Below are 20,112 nucleotides of genomic sequence, written 5' to 3' on the forward strand. Positions count from 1 at the left end.
TTCGCTTGTTGTTGAACACCACACTCAGCAAGATTAGTTATATGAGGGTCCTGTAAATAATACTGTCTGTACCAGACAATCCAGTGATTGACTGACATTAAGCACAACGATCATGACTTTGTGTTATGATGACATGATATTAAACGTTTCCTATTTTGACCCCCGAATCCCCACGGGACACAGCTCTGGTGCCCTACTCACATCTAGGAAAGGGTTTTGTCCTATTATGGGTCCAGAGCCTGATTGAGCCTCTTGGGAAGCATCGGCCTCTGGCACATCGTCATCCCTGCATCACAGGTAATTAGAAGCTACAGGTATGCATAATGATGTCACGTGATTACAATAACACATCCTGCATTAAAATTACGCAAGATTATGTAAGGAAACATAACTCCATTTCCCAAAAAGCTTCCTTTCAAGAATGGTATCATATGAACATATATTCAGTTAATACCAGTAGTGTACACTTGAGCCCAACAGGGAATTAGACACAGGAAATCTTACTTTGACTGAACATATTAAGATAACTAGATACCATAATATTACAACTTGTCTTAGTACTACATGGTAACAATAGCAAAGTGCCTGACAAAGTGTGCCACTTACACAGCCCAGTCTAACTGCTCGGATTTGATCGACTGGTAGATTGACTTCAGGACTTCTCTGGGGAAATTCTCACCATCATTTAGCTCAGATAAATTATCAATAAATTCAGAACAGGTCATTTTCCTCCCAACAAACTGCAACAGAAGACAAATATAAGTCACCTCTAAGTGCACTTTACATTTATTAATAACAGTGTATCCTTCCAACATTACTTTGGTTAGCCGGTCACTTCAAGCACCAAAAATCTAAATGCCATGATAGACAACATCACATTACTGTATGGACAGTTATAGTCATATAGAAACAAATCCTCTTTAATAAGATTTCAAATAAGTCTTTCTTCACACGTTGTTTTAATCATTTCCATGATAGACATGATAAAGTGGTCAGTTGCAGCCAATGAGCAACATCTTCCTGTCTCAAAGAGACTCAAGCATCTGGTACCCAGGCTTATCCAAGTGAACAAGTCAAGCTATCAGGGGTGAAACTATGATGAAATGAAGAAAATCAAATTATCCACAGTTCCCCAATTATACAGTCTACCTAAAGTGAGTCGCTTGCAGTTTCTTCAGTGTTGCAAGTCACTTTCCATGTCATGATTGATGACAGAAGTATGTTATGGTACACTGTGAAATTCAAACACATCATTGCATCGTGCATCGAACGGTTCAGAAAGGTTCATTTCCTACGACATGACTGATTCTCATCTTAAGTGTTCTAAAGATCTTCTAAAAAAATGGAATAATATAGAAGCACATCCTTCCGAAAGTTGACCAAATCATGAACATGTCCTGATGCCATTTAACAACTAATTAAAAGACTGAATGAGACACAGTGGCCCACACCCTTACCTGTCCATGTAAATCTGTGTTGAGCAGCATTATTGCACATGTTAAGGTGTGACAAGCGTCTGAAACAGAGGGATGCTACTTAGTTACACACATATAAATTCAAAGGAGGGAATTATACTGTAGTATACAATCAGTTCCACAAAGCAATATAAGATCAGTTGTTGCTAAACGCCATAGTCAACAATGGTCAACTATACTCAGCAAAATAAGGAAACACAACGTGATTTTAAATGTATATCATCCTTACAGCAGTGAAGCTCCATACATCAACCACTAGGAGGCCATGCAATGCTGACTTTTAGAAAGACTTGTTCTGTATTCCTTATGTTTACCTTATTGTTAGAAATGATAGAAATGACGTGTCACACCACAGTATGTATTCCTAAGCAGATTCATTCAGTTTGCACATTGGTTTTTCGATTCTTATCTCATGAACCGAAAAAGTCCACAGTCAATCCTTTAATGTTTGAAGATAATGAAGCATGTGAACAACGAAGCATCCAAAAGGTCCATGCATTTATGATTAATTTGACAATTATGAAGACAACACAGCAATCCTGCATAAACATGATAAACACATCCTAGATCTATCTCTGAATAAGTCACTAATCCTGGACAGTATCCATCATCAGGTTCTAACCTTGGTCCCCATGGGATGAGTCTCAATTTAACTAAAGTCTCACTTTCACACATCTATGTTAATGACTGGGTGTGTCCCTAGCTGTAGAACTAAGGTTGCTATGTGGCTTAAGACCTGAATCATTCATTGGATCAACAAAAATCATAGGGAAAAGACATTTATTGACCTTTCAAATTGTGTTTGTGTTTTTTTTGTTTAACACAACACTATTGCAATATTCCTGCAGTATGACTCCAGCCTGTAAATATTTAAATCAGGCCAGACAAACCAGTGGTTGATATCATGAGTCCCATGCTGCCAGGATAATAATATGACAGGCAAGTCATCTAGCCTGACCAGTTGATCAATTTAGTTGCCTCCTACGACTAGCATAGGTTACTTGGGACCTGTATTAACCCGGAATCCCTGCAGGGTTAAACCTCTCAAGACAAGACAACTTACCATCCGAGTTGAAAGATCCTGGGTTACAGATCATGTAGTGGTGGGAGAAGTGAGCCAGCACTCTCTCCCTCTCCTGTGTCTCCCCGCTCAGTGAAAACTGCAGCAGAAACTTGCGAAGAGCCCCGTCCAGCGTAAGCCCCTTGAAGTCAAAGAACTTGAGATACTCTTCCGCCACCAGTGTGCTGAACTCATTTCTGAAAGACAGGAGTCATACAGTGTAAGAGCAAGTGAGTGAATCAGGGATAACGCCACTGTGAACAATATTTCAGTTATATCACGGTTTGTCAGCTTGATGTGGGAGGAAAGGCAAAAGAAGCAGATATTAGGCAACATAATAATAAGGACAAACTAAGATTCGAACCCACCATCATTGGTTTCTGGCAAGCCTAAGGGATGCAACTCTGCACACTGAATTCTGGTGCCTCAGACAATTCCACCTGTGGCCCAAAACTGTAAAATTTATCGTGAATGCTCCTATGGCGATACAGGGTTCAAACAAGGAGTGTAATCATGGTAATGACTACTGCTGTATTGCAATTGGCACTATAGCGAGAGGAATTTCAATACGCAATCATATCATCAATGGTATGCATAACAAATGCTAGTTTCAACAGTTGAAAAAAATAAATTAATAAAACATATTTTATGTGTAAGAAAACTCAGTTTTGAAAGTCTATTTTCAAATGTGCCCTGTGCTGCTGAGCAGGGATTGCACAAACTTCAGATTCGAGTTACTACCCTTTGAATAAGGTAGTGACAGTGAGATAAATGGACAACTTTGACATTTGCAATACTTTATTCCATTGCATCACATTGATTAATATAATTATCAAGTCTCAAAGTTGGTTTAGAACTATCGCAATACTATTGCAACAGTTGACAACTATTGCGGTCCTATTGCGATACAATCTCACACTAGTGAAAATAGCCCTGCCCATACACTATTAGCCTGGCTTTACCATGACCTTAGCAAGGGTTTCATGATATTTTCTATCAATTAAAAACACCACAAAAATAAAAAAACTTATTTTATACTCAATTAATGGTGCAATTACTTCAATTTGGTCAAAGCATTTATTTGCGGTGTGAGACAGTTCACCAGAAAAAATTTTTATGAGACCGCTGCATATACACGCTGGTCAAGTAACAAAAAAAGTGCTTTGCAAAACAAACAATTTCAACTGACAAGTCCAATGAGAAATTTACAGTTTAAAAACGAAACATTTTCAAGAGAATAACAAATGGCAAAAAGCGATATTAACTGCATAAATGACCATCTGTCATTATTTTGCCTTGTCAATGTGGAACTTACATAATAAGGAAGTCAACCGTTTGTGTACGGACGAGACACTTAAGATAAAGGAAACAATTTGAAGGGAGGTAACTCTTTTATGACAATAGTTCCGTCAAAGTATTATGTTCACTGCATAGAAATATCAAGGGTTATATTCATTGCAATGAAAATAAAAAAATTCTCAACCTCAGAAAACTCTATGTTTCACACACAAGTATATAATAAAATCTAATATGAACATGGGAGCGAAAGAAACCAAAATATATTTGATTGAATGTAACCACTTGATCACATTGATTTAACAAGTAACATTGTGGTTGTGGAGAACATACTTCGGCAATTATAGTGAATGTGAGTGAGTATGCTTTTACGCCACTTTTAGCAATATTCAAGCAATATCACAGCGGGGAACAACAGAAATGGCCTACACACATTGAACCCATGTCAGGAATCGAAAAACCAGATCTTCGGCGTGACAAGCAAACGCTTAAACCACTAAGCTACCCGACCGCCCCTTGGCCATTATATATATAAATATATGGTACCAGTAAACATGAAACAAAAGTAGACATGGTTGATTCATTTTGTTTGCTTGTTTGTTAAATGCCACACTCAGCAATATTCCACATATATGATGGTGGTCTGTAAATAATCAAGTCTGGGTCAGACAATCCAGTGATTGACATCATGGATCATCAATTCACGCAATTGGGATACAATGACATGCACCAACCAAGTCAGCAAGCCTGACCACCCGATCCCATTTGTCGCCTCTTATGACAAGCAGTCACATTTTATGGCAAGCATGGGTTGCTGAAGACCTATATCTCATAAGGGGATGTATAGGTCAAAGGTCATGGTCTGTAGATGGCTTGCATTCATATCTTTTGATAATAATGATGAAAATGCGATTCTTGGCAAAAGCTATGTCTGTTATACACATTGATTACAGTTCAATTATCATAATGTGATGAGGTGAGGTGAAATTGGGTTTAACGCCGTGTCCAAGATTATTGCTTATATAGCGACATGCATGCACGTGTGTGTGTGTGTGTGTGTGTGTGTGTGTGTGTGTGTGTGTGTGTGTGTGTGTGTGTGTGTGTGTGTGTGTGTGTGTTTGTGTTTGTACTAGTCTGGACTGATGCCGATTTATAGTGCTAGATCACTGAGATACCATGTCGCAGTTTAACATGAATACCCCACTCAGACACAGTATACTGACGCCAAGCCGACCAGTCCTTGTTTAAGCCCCTTAATGACGAGCGCCAGACAGGGTAACAAGTACCATCTTTAAACATCTTTTGGTATGATGCAGCCGGGGATCAAACCCCGGACCTTCCGTGGACGTTCTACCACAAGACCACGGAGGCAGTCCAATTATCATAATGACCATGATTATACACACAAAAATTGTCAAAAAGGCAAAATGAAGGTTTTGACAGTGAGAAAATCCAATATATGAAGATCTCCATTATGGCAAATATATGATATTTACGCTGAAAGTATGCTCAAAGACAACACACCTGGACGCAATTATCAAGGTCAACACAGTGTCCATTCTTGGACCAGCCTACTCAAACACAAGCTTAGAATCCCTCTCCAGATCAAAATCAACAGTGGGCAATGGCCAGCAAATGGTGAGTGTCGGTGACTATCACCATGTATTTTTATCTTGCCCAGTACTCCCTTCAACCATACTACTAGTCTTAGAGCATTGTAGAGGTTGGGTGAGGTGGAATGGGGTCTAACATCACATTCAAAATTTTTGAACATATGTATGTAGCAGTGAGTGAGTGAGTGAGTGAGTGAGTGAGTGAGTGAGTGAGTGAGTGAGTGAGTGAGTGAGTGAGTGAGTGAGTGAGTGAGTGAGTGAGTGAGTGGGTGGGTGGGTGGGTGGGTGGGTGGGTGGGTGGGTGGGTGGGTGGGTGGTTTTACGCCGCTTTTAGCAATATTCCAGCAATATTACAGCAGGGGACACACATTGTACCCATGACAGGAATCGAACCCGGGTCTTCGATGTGACGCCTAAATGCTTAAACAACTAAGCTACCCGACCACCCTCAATGTGCAAGGGTTTATGGTGCTAGCCCCTTGAGATACCATGCCGCAGTTTAACATGGATAACTATTCAGACATAGTATACTGACACAGTACAAGCCTTTGTTTTATCCCCTCAATGCTGAACACCAGGGTAACAAGACAGGGTAACAAATAGTACCATATTTTGGGGTTTGACAAGGATGGAGATCGAACCACAGATCTTCCACTCTCTGGGAAGACACTCAATCCACTAGACCACGGAGGCAGTCCACTGTAGAGAAGAAGTACTACTATATTATTCATGTCCATGTGTATATCATATATACAACATAGACATATAGTAATTTCTGTTTACAACTACAAGGCAATAGTTTTAACATAAACATGCTGCCACAGGTGTTCCACCATCAAACACACAGCCAACAGGTTCCATACACAGCAAGCTCCATGTGCATGACACATGCTCCATGCTTACAAATCAATCAACATTAGCACTGAACCAATCAACCGTGAAATAATAAGGGCTTAGCAATCTGCTAATCGGATCAAATCTGAATTTTTGTGAGGTAAACTTAATGCAAATGATGGTTGCAATTCTGTTTGGACAATACATGTAATAATATGTAGTTTATTCACCGTATTAACTTAATAAGCAAACCCCCCAACAAACTTCTAGGCCAATGTGTAAGTACCTGCTACAAAGACTGATCATTTAAATGACAGTCCATATTTTCTTGTGTACATTAGAGATTTCTTACAGAAAACTAGCCTGTTATAGACCCTGAAACAAATATATTCAATACAGCCCATGCAAGTCTATAATAGTGGGCAAGTCTCGATTACTGTAGTTTCCTAAAATGAAGAGAGTCATCTCCTGGACTCATTATATTTTCTTAAGATAATTTAGCAACTTTTTTACCCTGTAAAATATGTTAATTTCAGAAACTAGAAGTTATTCTAACAGAAACTCAGTTTGTTCACTTCCACTAAATCTCTGAAAACAGATTTTCTCCTTGAACATGATAGAAGCTACTGAAGACTTAAAAATATAAAAGGTGTAACTAGCAATGTACCCATCAAGTTTTCATTATCAGGTTATTATTTGAACACACTGAAAAAACAACAAGAAAGGCAATTCATACATATGAACATGTCAACATGTTCAATATCGGTTCATAACTCATAATTATAATAACTGATAAAGTAGCACCTGTCATGCAATACAAATAGATAATTGTGAAAATATCAATGAATGGATCTTGACTGATAGTGATAGGTCACTGAACTTGTAATAAATTTGAAATACCACAGTCCCTACTGTAAATATTACACCACTGACTTACTGACTGAATCTGTTAACAGTCACCCTTACAAGTTACAATGTTTGGAAGTTACATGTATACGGTGTCCGAAATACTTTTTACTCCCAACAAGTCAAGCAGACCAATGACTTATACATGTGTCTGTACAGAAAGTTGCAGGCTCCCATTTGTAAATACGTATAAATACTAAATATTGTAGATAATCATTTTCTTCAGATTATATTGGCTCTGTGCCATAAACATTTACTGCTTTATAATCACAGTAGATCCTGGTCTCAGGAAAGTGAGTCACATGTCAATGTCTAAATCTAATTTAAAATTGTCAGTGTGGGACTGGTAATGAAAGTTTTTACGAGACAGTCAGGCAGGAAGGAAAAAATGTCACCTATTCCCACAGAAAGGTTCCCAGCAACGGGAAAGTGGACAGACAGCTATCTCTATATTCAACAGTTTAGGAGTTTTGCTCTGAAACATAAGGTTGACGGATGGACAGACGGACATGCTGACCTTTATATCCCTCGTTTTTTTCAAACCCGGGGAATAAAAAAGGGTGAACTATCCTCAAATGGTCTGTCATTTCCGAGTTCTCCCAATCTATACAATCTGACTGAGTCTTAATATTTGAATGAGTTTATGGCACACTAAAGATTGAAATTTGAAAGTCTTCTTATTCTATAAGGGCTAGTAACCTTTGGCTGGGCTTGTTTGGTTTTTGAGTGAATTTCCATCCCTGCTTCATGTCATGATATTATCATGATTATGATACTGATGATATGTACCTAAATAGCAAGCATGGTTAGGTCACAATACAATATGTACTCTGCAAAAAAAATAAAGAAACACAAAAGTAGTAAAATCATTAATATCTGACAGAGTGTTGCCGACATCCATACAAACTAAATACCAAAATTGAATTGGTCAATTCTGCATGGATAGGGATTGATTTGTGTGGAAAGAATGAAGTACTGCAGACATTTGGCAAAAAGATAGAAATAAATGATAGATTGCAAAGGAGACAAGATTGCTTTCGTGATGAGTCACATGTCATGCTTTGTCGTGAGAATGTTTACAGGCATAAAGGGGGAACGTTACACATGAAACTGCATAAGGGAAGCGGACAGATTTGGTTGTGGTAGTGTGATAATGTGGGCAGCCATCTCCTACACTGATAGAACAGACTTGGTACAAGTTCTGGGGACTTAAATGGCACAATGTTACACGGATGAGATTTTTCGGCCACACGTCCTTCCCATTATGCAGTAAGTGAACGTCATTTTCAAACAAGACAACTCCCAACCTCACATAGCGGATCAACGACTGTGAGCATGTCAGCAACAACCACAGAATCTCCGAAAGTTGGCACAAGCACTGCGGGCAGGGAGGGAGAACATTCCTCAGGCCACAATTCGGGATCTGATTGCTTCCATGGGACGATGATGCCAGACAGTTTTGGACTCTATTCGATTATTCATATGATATATAAAATATACATTTAAAATCACTTTTGCCTTTCTTTTTGTGCAGAGTATATGTCATCCATGAAATGTTTACACTCAGTCACTCCTATTATCAGCACTGAACAGGAAGCATATTGAAGACCCACCAAAACATTTCAGGCATAATCAGTAATTTACATATGGCAAGATCCCCAATATTGTCAAAAGCTCTGTGGTAAGAAACAGGTGACCTAAACTTATTGACTTTACTAGCCCAAATTTGTGTGCTTTGAAAGAAGTTTGAATCAGACAATGTTAAATGGCTTATTGCATATATTGTTTTGTACTGACTTAATGAAACTGTCAGTTAATTCTTGCACTATTTAATGCCCCTTATCACTGCTTATCAATATCAATATTATTAATATTATCATTGTCAGGTTTATATTGTTTGTGAATTCAAACATGAAACTGGATGTCAAGGGTTACCTAAACTGCTAAAGCTATACTATCTATTTCAGGCAATATGACCCAGGAATATGAAGCTTGGTAGCTTGATCCTGATTATTTTATTTCATCCTCAACATTTAATAAGGTTTTTTTTTATTCTTGTCTGGGATGGAGAGACATTCTGATGTGGGTGTGCATTAAGAAAATTACTTTTTTTGTTGCTATACTGCAGGGTTGAGCACGTTGCCCAAAACAAAGACTTTTTATGTGGCATAACATTAACAGACTCACACTAACAAGTTCAAACAAACACAAAAACTGTGGTTTATTTTAGACAAATTAGAGGCAACTCCCAATTCCAAACCACCATTGCCAACAAACCGATCAAATAGTCAGTTGCTCAAATAATTATTCATAATTTTCTTATTTTATTGTATATTTTAGAACTAACATTATCTGGAAAAAAAACCCACTAAATTCAAGATTCACATCACAAAGTGACATTTACCTAAGTAATGAGTACAGAAAATACTTACTTTTTTGATAAATGCCTTGATACATCACTCTTACGAAAACCATCGAGCATAAACAATCTTTTAGCCAGTCTGGAAGCAGATGGTCTATCCACTCCCTTCATTGGCTGATGGTAAAGACTCTCTGCATCTGAGAATTCCAACTCCAGGTCTATATGGTTGATGTCTTGTACTTCACCATACTCATTCCTGGATGTATAGTGACTTGAAAGGGTTGATCCCGATCTACTGGTTTCCAAAGCACTATTATTTACAGCAAGTCTTTCACCATAACCATTAGGTGAATCATCATCATCTTTCAGTTTATCTTTCACTTTGGCTTTTAGCGGTTTTGGATCATCAAGACTTATGAATGCAGGCATGAACACTCGCTCAGAAGTCTTTTCTGTCGGCTTCCTTTCCGGAGAGTTGTGTAAACTCCGTGAAGCAGGCTCACTAACATTATCAAGGGAGGCAGTGGAACTGTCATTGCAGTAAGCAAGCTGGTCCAAGGAATAGGCCATGTTGTCATCAATGTCTATAGTCACAAGCTGCATTGCATTTCCAGACTCTAAGTAATTCTCATGGCTTTTACTGGTTCTTACTAACTGCTGTGGTTGGGCTTGTTTTGACTGACTTGTAATTTTCTCTGCACTTTTACTGGTGACCATGACCCTATTGATGGCATCTTCTGAATTTGGCACTTCCGGGAGAGAAGAGGACTTCTCTCCTACATCTGAGTCGGAGCTGTGGATGTCAGGGTGCACACCACTATCACCGGAACTGGGTACATCCTGTAAACTTTTGTCTGAGCCACGATCACCATTGACAATTATCACCTCAACTGGTGACCTCACAGCCTCTTTGGAACTGTCCTCAGTAACAGGAGACACTTTTTCTCCTTGTGAAAGCTGCATTTTTTCATTGAGAGAGGCTATGAGTGATTCGCTCCCTGAGGACTGAGACATATCACTAAGGTCTTCGACAGTAGCAACAGGTGCCCTTGGAAGCTCAAGAGGAAAGGCTGGAGACGGTGTATTTTTCACAGTCTGCTGTACCCCAGACAGATTGAGGTGAGGGGAATAGACCAGGCTGGACTGGTCACTGCGTATACTTCCATCCACATCACTGTAACTCAAATCCTCCCCGCCACTCTTTGGGGTGCCAGACTTGCTGCCATCTTGCCTTGATTTCGGCTGATGTGGAGGAGTAGTTTTGATTATCATGTCTCCTGTCATGAGAAATGTTTCAAAGCCTTTTCCCTTCCTGTTCTGTGGAGAAATAGCCTGAGGAGACACCTCCTCAATAATACCGTTTTCATGAACGGTCAAAGTGAGACTGTCTTTTTCCTTCAGTTTGTTGGCTTCCCTCTGTTCTCTAGCTGCCAATCGCCCATTCATAGGAGGCGGAGGGCTTCGAACAGGGATTGGAATGCGTGAGGGACTCTGGGTTGTCCTGCTTGCCATTTTGGGGGCCAGCAAAGGCCTACCAACAAACCACAGAGATAGTCGCCATTACTCCAAACTCCTCTGGCAAAAGTTATCTCCCATCTGAAACAGAAAAAAATAAGAGTTATGATGGTTTTAGCAGCAGTGGTTTATACTCATATACCACTTGTTAACCACGCATCAAAATCTAGTGTAATTAGTGTGCTAACCAGTAGCACATTGTACTGGTAACTGATGAAAGTTATTACAACTTTTTGAATAACATTAACAGCAAAAGAAAGGGAGAAAAGAGCAAGTTCATCGTTATCATGGTTATAGTAGTTATGAGTCACTGCTATTCCACATCCTCATGCTGTGGTATGTTTCAAATGTAATAATATATTATTGACAAACAGTTACATATAATATATATATATGAAAATATGGTAGGCTGTTTACAAAATTGATCAAATATGACATATCCTGGGTGTTAAAAACTGAGGGAAGTTAAAGGGTCTCTAGGACTTTCTCATTTGATTTAATTATTATTTTAGACTTGGGACGCCAAAAGTCTCAACACTGGAGTTTTGACAAGGAGCACCTAGTTTCATTTTTTTTTTCAAACACTATCATAATTAACTAAACAGGTTAAAATCACTATGCTCATAAGACTTCTGAATGACTGTTCATGATCCTAAACATGTTGTACCAGCTAAGAATATGATTTCTGTCTTGATAAACAAACTTAAGCTGTCCTTTCCAAGGATCAATCCAAAGTTGACTCAGTATTTATGCCCTCCACAAGTGTCATTTCAAACAATGAAATGATCTAGTTTGTATGCACTGTTCGTAAACAAATTTATAAAGATACTAAACAGTTTCCGGGCGTATAAAAAGGTGCATCAGTAATGTGGAATAGGTCAAATTCATTATCCACGATGAACTCATAGATCATTAACATTTAACAAGAAACAACCACTCACATAAACACGTTAGCAAAACGTAAGTTTTATCTCTGGGGCGAAAATATAAATAAAGGGGCAGTTCCATTTTGTTGGGCTTCTTGGGGGTGGACACGCGAGTCAGCTGTAAATATGATATGAAGATGTATATTGTCCGCTTAAAACTGAGTCTATACTGAACCTAGTATAGAAAACATATCAAAACGTGACCAGAGACACATGTTTGGCTTCATGAAATTTGACAGCGGGCGGAATAATACGGAAAGTGCTGGGTGTAAAACATCAAAAATAAACTTTCCCCGCAGGGACTCTCTACTTTCGAGTCTTATCGTCGTATCCATAGCCCCATTAGCTGAAATATGGGTTCACATAATCAAACAGAAGCTATTAATAATCAGTTACCTTTAATTAGTTCACTGATAGAGAGAATGTTGGAGGAATAATTTGATGGAAGAACAAGGAATTACATCCTTATACATCGGTCGACTTCCGCCATGCTGTCGTAACGCAAAATCCCGCTATCGGTCATGTGACCTTTTCATGCTATATGAAAATCGGACGAGAACTTGCGAGATCAGTAGAATAACATGGCAGAAATCGTGAAAACAGTGGTGGTGAGTTTGATCGAAAAATGATTTATAACTACGACTTATTTCACAATGCGTATCGATAACTTACAGGCACATACAGAAGAAATAATGGTTTCTTATGTGGTCAGTTCTGGAAACGGTATTTTCATAGATATGTCGATTGTACCGTGGATGTGCGTTATTTCGTCTGCTCTTGGCGTCGACAGATCAGCTGATGTTTTCAAATACCAGTAGGCTATTTAATCATGGTTGGATGGTTTTCAGGCACCTTTGTTTATCCAGTTATTTTTATATCATTCATTGCTTAAGTATGCTTGAACGATAGCCGAAATTCTTGTCTGTAAATAAAATATACACTTCCACAGACATTAGTTCGCATTTGTACAAATGGTTCAAAGGTTAAAGCAAGCACCCATTACCGCAAGACATGATGACATCATGCTCACCCATTATGAATGCTGCATTGTTCGAAGCCATATTTTGTTCATATGAAATTGATAGGACACAGATCCAACATATAGAGTACCATCAAATGAAATCTTTGTATTTGTTACCTGTTCTGCAGGCCACCCAAAAAGGACCAAAGGACAATGGTTTATGAAACATAGGACGTTTTCATTCATTCACCCAAAATCCAGTTTATCAGTTGATATATCTTGATCAGATAGATTTTTTTATACCACCTACATTGAATTATGGTGAGTTCATGGTCTTGCAATTATTTGAGAGTGTTGAGTTAGCTGAATAAACATGATGAACTTGTATGCTTGATGACACAAGATAACATGTTCATTCATGGATATAGAGTTTGGGGTCATGTCCTTAATGCTTTGTGTGACAATTCAGGGCAACTGACATGTTCGGTCATAACAGTGGAAAGACTGGCCTGTAGCTACAGTGCTTTTAGGCCTTTGCAGGTCAACTTTTATTACTTGGTTCACAAAATCAACCAACATGAAAAAAACTAAAATATTTTTTTAAAATTACTTTTGGAATTGGACCAACAATTGGGTATTATCCCAAGAGAAGAATTTGAAAGCAAACCAACTAACACAAAATTAAAGTCTTTTCAACATGTAAAAAGGTTCGCTGAGCACCTTTAGAATACTCTACCACAACTTCTTGTGAGGAGATCTCTGCCGAAGGTCACATGTCCCCAAGACAAGCAACCTTCGGATTGTTAGCCAGACTGAGCTGTGTCCACATTGTTAAACTTAGTGCGAATTTTCCTAGTCATGCCTGAGACGTTACAGAACTGAACAGAAAGGGTAGAATAGGTTATGGAGACTTATGAGGTTACGGATAGGCATGGTGTCTCATGACTTTAGTCTGCGGACACTCACGGGTGATCCTGATGCCATTTGGCACACTCGTCCCCTTCAATAATCGACACGAAACCGAGTGGTAAGGGATGAAGTTAATATGGCACGAACGGTTCCAATGACAGGTTTTAATAATATTGTTGGGTGATTTGGACACAGAAAAGTGTGGGAGGAAACACTATAAGGATAACATGGATCATAATAAGGAACTGGAAAGGCATAGGCATGGCTAATGATGCCACGAGAGTGAGTCTGATTTTGAATCATTACTGATGGAATGTAGTGAGTGAACATGGTTTGGATGGAAATTCCATGACAGTTGACTCTATCCCAAACAATTTGACATAAAACTACTTTATCCTGCTAATTCATCATTTTTGTAAGAAGAATAAAGGCAACTGTAAATGTGCAAACAATAAGAAACAAGAATACCCAGACAAGTGTATATATTTGTATGCTTCATGTCTTCTGCCCCAATGTTTGAAATTGCATTAGAAGGGGTACCTATCTGGCCACATAATTTCACAAATAACATTATAGTGACTAAGGGTATTGTGAAGTTTGTGGTACTGTGTTCTAAATGTAGGCCAGGTTCACATAGTGTTCACATTCATACATGTGCCTGTATTTAGAGCTCAACTAATAGTCTACCTTAACCATGTTAACACATGCTTAATAAAATAAAATTTGGTTTGTGATTCATCATGTTCATGTGATTTCTCATTTCTTATTCATAATCATGATTATTGATGAATATATGTATCAACTCGATGATCAAGTTTACATAGTTACATGGTTTGGGCTCCCGACTAATGACAGTGGTAACACAAACAGCCTATTTGTCACTGCCAATTATCAATCCCATTTAGCATAATCATAAGGAGTCTTTCTAATTTTCATTTTTATTTATCATATTCATTAATTACAAATGTACAATGTTGAAGTTTTCAATTTCAGTTGTGTGTAACAATCATGGGTGGCTTCTCACATTGTACATGTATGGATGTCACAGTTTATGTTGGAAAATCCTTCAACAATCTTATTCATGTTGCTTATGTTTTGTTTAGTTACATAGGATAGTGCATTATAAAGTGTTTTACTTACAACTTAGACAGCTGCTCAGTGGGGCTAGATAATATTATTACCCTAGTCAATGGATAAGTGTATACCTGAATTTCTGTCTCAGCTCCCTAGGAAATATGCAACCCAAGCTGCCCGTGGAGCACTAGAAGGTTAACGGTTACATTACCTTCTCATCCTATGCCCATTCTTAACTCGGTGGACAAAGGCATATTTTGAACAGTGCAAAGCCCAAAAAACTCTCGGTAGTCAAGCTTGATGAACAGTCACCCATCCACCTACACTCCGCGACCAACATGGCTTAATTTCTCCTGATTGTAACTCGTGTGCTGTACACAGGAACACATGACACCACTTAATGCTATACTAGTAGTTCAAAACATTTCCCAATAGCATATAAGCTGAGTGAAACCTGGATTTGATCACGGGAATCCAAAGCTCTGATAAAATATAATGTATATGAAGAGAGGGGTGATTGATACTATAAACCTGACAAAGGCATACAATTGTATTATTGTATTCAGTTTGAATCCCTACATGAGTACAATGTGTGAAGCCCATTTCTGGTTTATTATAACATGTATAGATCACATCCATGCCAAAACGTATTTGATTGTTATTATGGCCTACATTTGACATGTTTGAAGCGAGGAAACATGGTCCCCAAAAAGTGTTTGTTCTTTGGGTTTGGTCTAAAATAACTTATAATAATAAAATAAATTATTTTCGACAAGCTTTTTTGCATGACACTAACCATGTTCATATTCTGTAGAAATATCAAAGTGCCCTTTTCGCAGTGGTTCCGTACTGATGTCGAAACTGCACTTGACAAGCCCAAAAGGCCTTATAATCCTTCATACACACATTATGTGTCACAGGCACAAGAGTCATCATGCGTCATGTGCAGTTTGTACCTTCATTTTAGGGATAGCAGGTTAGAGTTACCACAAAGTTTTATAATTGATTATATATGTCCGTAGAGTTAAGCACTTTTCGTAAAAAAAAAAGAAAACAATCCGGATAGGGGGGTTAAACAAGTACCAGAAACTCTATGTTTTTTCCTTAATGTAGTGATGTAAGTTGTTGTTTTCCTTGTTGTGTTACCATGGTTACATGTGTCTATATTTATTATGACAGTCAATCACAAGCTACTTGTTAGTGTCTACTTTCAACATATATTATGTAGTATCACTGTTCATTGCTGTTTGATTGCTTGTACTTCACATGACAATGTATCAGTGTAATCTTTAGATCATCAGCAGCTTGATTGTTTGTGTCTAGGTACAACATTTATTAAATGGCACATTACATGACCATTTGAATATTGATTGCTCTTTCCTAAGTTTTCGAGGCTGGTTTCAAGTGATTTGTTATTGTGCTGACCTCGAACTAGTTGGAAATTATTGTCATTGCTGGGGGCAGTATGACTCAACAGGAAGTGTAGCGTGTGAATAAAATTTTAGTTTTAACACTTTCATTTATCATGACCTGTCTAACAGGGCAAATGTTCATCTATGAAAGCTTATGTCCTGGACTCAATCTAAGACAAGGTTAGTGTGTCACATTTGCCCCCTGATAACCAGTGTCTAGTTATTGAAGTTAGCCGAGTACTATGGTACTTCATTTATCAGTCCTGAGGACAAGGTTTTTTTAAGAATGATGACCCCATTATGATAAATATTTATTTGACCAGTTCTCCATCATGTCCAAGTATCAGTATAATAAGCATGTGAAACATATCCATTCTATCATGATAGAAATGCTTTTGATACTGCCCCACCTTAATCCAAATGTTTATGACAATTTCTTTGGAGTTTATGCAGAAATATGATATCATAACAACATTTATGTCCGATGACTTCTGTTACCATGATTACTGACAGTCACAAATTCGTCTTTGTGATCACGTGTATTAGACCAGACTTAGAATCTGACAGTCACATGTGTGATAATCTCAGCAGCATAAAACCCTAACATTCCTGACACATTTTATTGTATAGGTACATATGTCTAAACGTTAACCTTACTGTGTATGTACATGAAATACAAACTTGGTTTGTATCCATAAGTATTTGTCGAGTTGTCATCCATGAACTAGTCACTCCTGCTGGAATATTATTTCTTTCCTACTTATGTACAATGTGTGAAGTCCTCCATCCATCCTTAATGTGCTCCATCTTCATTGGCTAGAATATTTCTAAAAGTGTCCTAAAACTAGGGCCTAAAGGATAGGCCAGATCATCAACATGGTCAAGGCTGCCCAACCCATAGCCATTGACGTATCATCAGTAGCCAACATGATAATCAACATCTGAGTAACCATGATAACATGATATATAAAATAAATGTACTTGAGTACATATCTATAACAGTATGAGTCAAACCATTCTCTATCATATATATAATACAGACAATTTCTGCACTTAGTGAGGTCGCCCATACAATAGCAAGATAAACAGGTCACACATGGTTTTAGTGTGGTTATTATCTGGACATTGTACATTAGATGTGTAGCAACAAGCTCAAAGGCTTCTATCTTCACAAAATTTTTACTTTAAGGGCATTAATACTTAACTTAAGAAACCCTGTATTATGTGAATGTAGAATGAAAAATAATACACATGCTATGATTAGTAATTAAAGAAGCCATTATTGTAAATTAGATCAAGATTTATTTCCTGTGTTCGAAATAAAAGGGGTTGGGGTCTTCTGTTGTCTAATCTAGGAACGTCTAAATCTGAACTTTTAGCATTAGTGTTATCATGGTTTTGACAAATACTTGCACGCTTAATTTCAGACACTGATTTCCAAACAGTTTATTTATCTGAAAACATGAAATCAATATTATCATTTTGTGAGCATGATTAAGACTTTATGTCCAAACAACTTTCAGACTGCTTAAATAACACTATGGTTTGCAGAGATAAATGAGTAAGAAAATACATAATAAACTGACCAATTGTTCTGACCATTCATGAAAATAGCAATATGGTATTCACAGTTAACATTCTCTGAAGTGAAAATATTGTTTGATTTCACAAAAACAGCCCTGCAAATCAATGTATTATAGTCTGTTCTAACAGAAATTACATATTAATGTAAAAGGATAGTTATCTTCTATCCCTAGATTGCAAAGAGGGCATGTATGTACACTTAAATCAATCCCTAACCATCTCCCTCGTTAATTTTCAACCTTAACAACCCTGATATGTCTTATCAACATAAAACATGGCTTTCTATCTTTTCATAAGGTGGTACATAAGCACATCATATGCTTTCATAGGAATTCTATCATTGTGCATCTTGGTTAGTTTAAGCAAGTAATGCATTTATATATAAAGGACATCGGCCACATTCACCATATACAATTACATTAGGTGTTTGGGGACCAACTTGTTGAGAAAGTACTTGCAAGCAATTACATGGATAGAGTGTCAGTCTTTTCAAATCTGTTCATACCCCACATTGCAGAGCTATATAATAGAATAGGCTGTATTTGGATGTCGAATATCTTTAAAACCACAGATGGGTCAACCATACCAAGTTTATACAATTGATAGATGAGTTCCATTAACACTAGTTACCTCTTGATGATAAGTCTAGGATATGTGTATTCGTTTTACCTGTAGATGAGAAAATTATTCCTAAATATCTGTATGAGTCAACGGTTGAAACCTTTTACCTTATAAAACATTTTTTATTTCTCGATAAACATTCACCTCTTCTAAATACCACAATAATTGTCTTGTCTAGATTTACTGTGAGGCCCCATATATCTGTACTAAGTTGTATCTCTACTCAATGGTATGAAATGCCTGTTAGACAGCTTAGGTTGTAGACTCCTGATGGATTTGAGAAAGCAAATTGTATGTGCTGTGAGTGTACTTTGTTCGGAATTAGAGCTATACAATTGTGCACATATATCATCATCATCATCATCATCATCATCATCATCATCATCATCATCATCATGTATTATCATTAAGTACATTCGTATTTGCAAGCCGCAGTGCAATTCTATATTGACATGTTATTACACTACTAACATTAACTAGGCTAACTGAATGAATACATGGCTCTGTTTTTAGCTGAAGAGAACATTTCATAATCTAGGATTGTATTATGACGTATACATGGCTCAGAATCTTATCGACTCACCATTCTGCTGTAAAGATTGGTAAACTGGTAAAGTAACCTAACACTCCTTCAAAACAGGATGAGGTGAGACATTAAGTTACATAATTAACCAAGTACAGGTCTTTGTATGCTTAGAAATACATCTGTTTTATAACACTGTTCAAAGCTGGCAGGAAATCTGAGTCAGTGTCATAACTGTCTGTTACATAACAGACTTTCCCATCAGCTAATGAACATGACAACACCATCGCTGCCAGATGCCCTCCCAACAGGATTCTCATCAACATCACATGATGAACTCCAGGAATAGGCCATCTTTGTGATTGATTACCACAAAATCTTGCATTTTTAAAAATTAATATAAGGAGTTTTCATATATTTACATGTTGTATCAGCAAATGTCTGGTACATGTGAAGTTTATGGATATTTTTGATCAGAATACTTCCATTTGATAACCCTTTTGTCAAATGTTTGAGGAAACAATTAGCCATTTGCCAATGTGCGACATCGCTGTACATGTAAAGGATCATTTCTAATTATTTTGAATATTTCAAGGCATGTGAGGAGCTTAGAACATGTAGAACTCGGGCATGGTTTAATAAATTTTCACTATGTTTTTCATGATTATGAATACAAAATCAACGTTAATAATCTTACATGTAATAATTTAGCATGCACATATTATATTATATATCTCTTTATCATGTTTACTTCTTTATCATGTTCATGTCCTTCAAACAATGCTTACGGTACATCGTCCATGTAGTCACATTACTGGCATTGCTATTGGTTTGAAGCTTAGGTGTCTTTGATTTAGCATCAACAGATCAACAATCAACAGGGGTCAAAATGTCTAATTGTTGCAGTGCTTCAAACATGTCACTTTTAAGAAATATTGTTTAGAATATCACAACAAATGGTACAAAAATGCTTTTGATGCTGTACACCCCATGTCTGAGCATCAAAAGCTTTTTTCCTATCCAACATTTTGCTAATTATTG

General features: G+C 37.5%; 2 protein-coding genes across 2 annotated transcripts in view; one reads left to right on the forward strand and one right to left on the reverse strand.

Moving 5' to 3' along the window:
* Nucleotides 1-12,493, reverse strand: part of LOC124137927 (PH and SEC7 domain-containing protein 4-like) — a 36,156-nt gene extending 23,663 nt beyond the window's left edge. Inside the window, exons 1-6 of the mRNA XM_046504374.2 lie at nt 12,384-12,493; nt 9,617-11,142; nt 2,539-2,732; nt 1,458-1,516; nt 607-740; nt 202-286 (exon numbers count right to left, since the gene is read on the reverse strand). Coding sequence (XP_046360330.1) covers nt 202-286; nt 607-740; nt 1,458-1,516; nt 2,539-2,732; nt 9,617-11,058 — 1,914 coding nt within the window. The 5' untranslated portion in view covers nt 11,059-11,142; nt 12,384-12,493. The remainder of the gene's footprint in view (nt 1-201; nt 287-606; nt 741-1,457; nt 1,517-2,538; nt 2,733-9,616; nt 11,143-12,383) is intronic.
* Nucleotides 12,494-12,504: 11 nt separating this feature from the next.
* LOC124137942 (sphingosine-1-phosphate lyase 1-like) overlaps nt 12,505-20,112 on the forward strand; it is a 29,501-nt gene continuing 21,893 nt past the window's right edge. The window contains exon 1 of the mRNA XM_046504382.2: nt 12,505-12,595. Coding sequence (XP_046360338.2) covers nt 12,569-12,595 — 27 coding nt within the window. The 5' untranslated portion in view covers nt 12,505-12,568. The remainder of the gene's footprint in view (nt 12,596-20,112) is intronic.

Source organism: Haliotis rufescens, unplaced genomic scaffold, assembly GCF_023055435.1.
Source record: "Haliotis rufescens isolate VD_foot unplaced genomic scaffold, xgHalRufe1.0.p SCAF_20, whole genome shotgun sequence".
Lineage (NCBI taxonomy): Eukaryota > Metazoa > Mollusca > Gastropoda > Lepetellida > Haliotidae > Haliotis > Haliotis rufescens.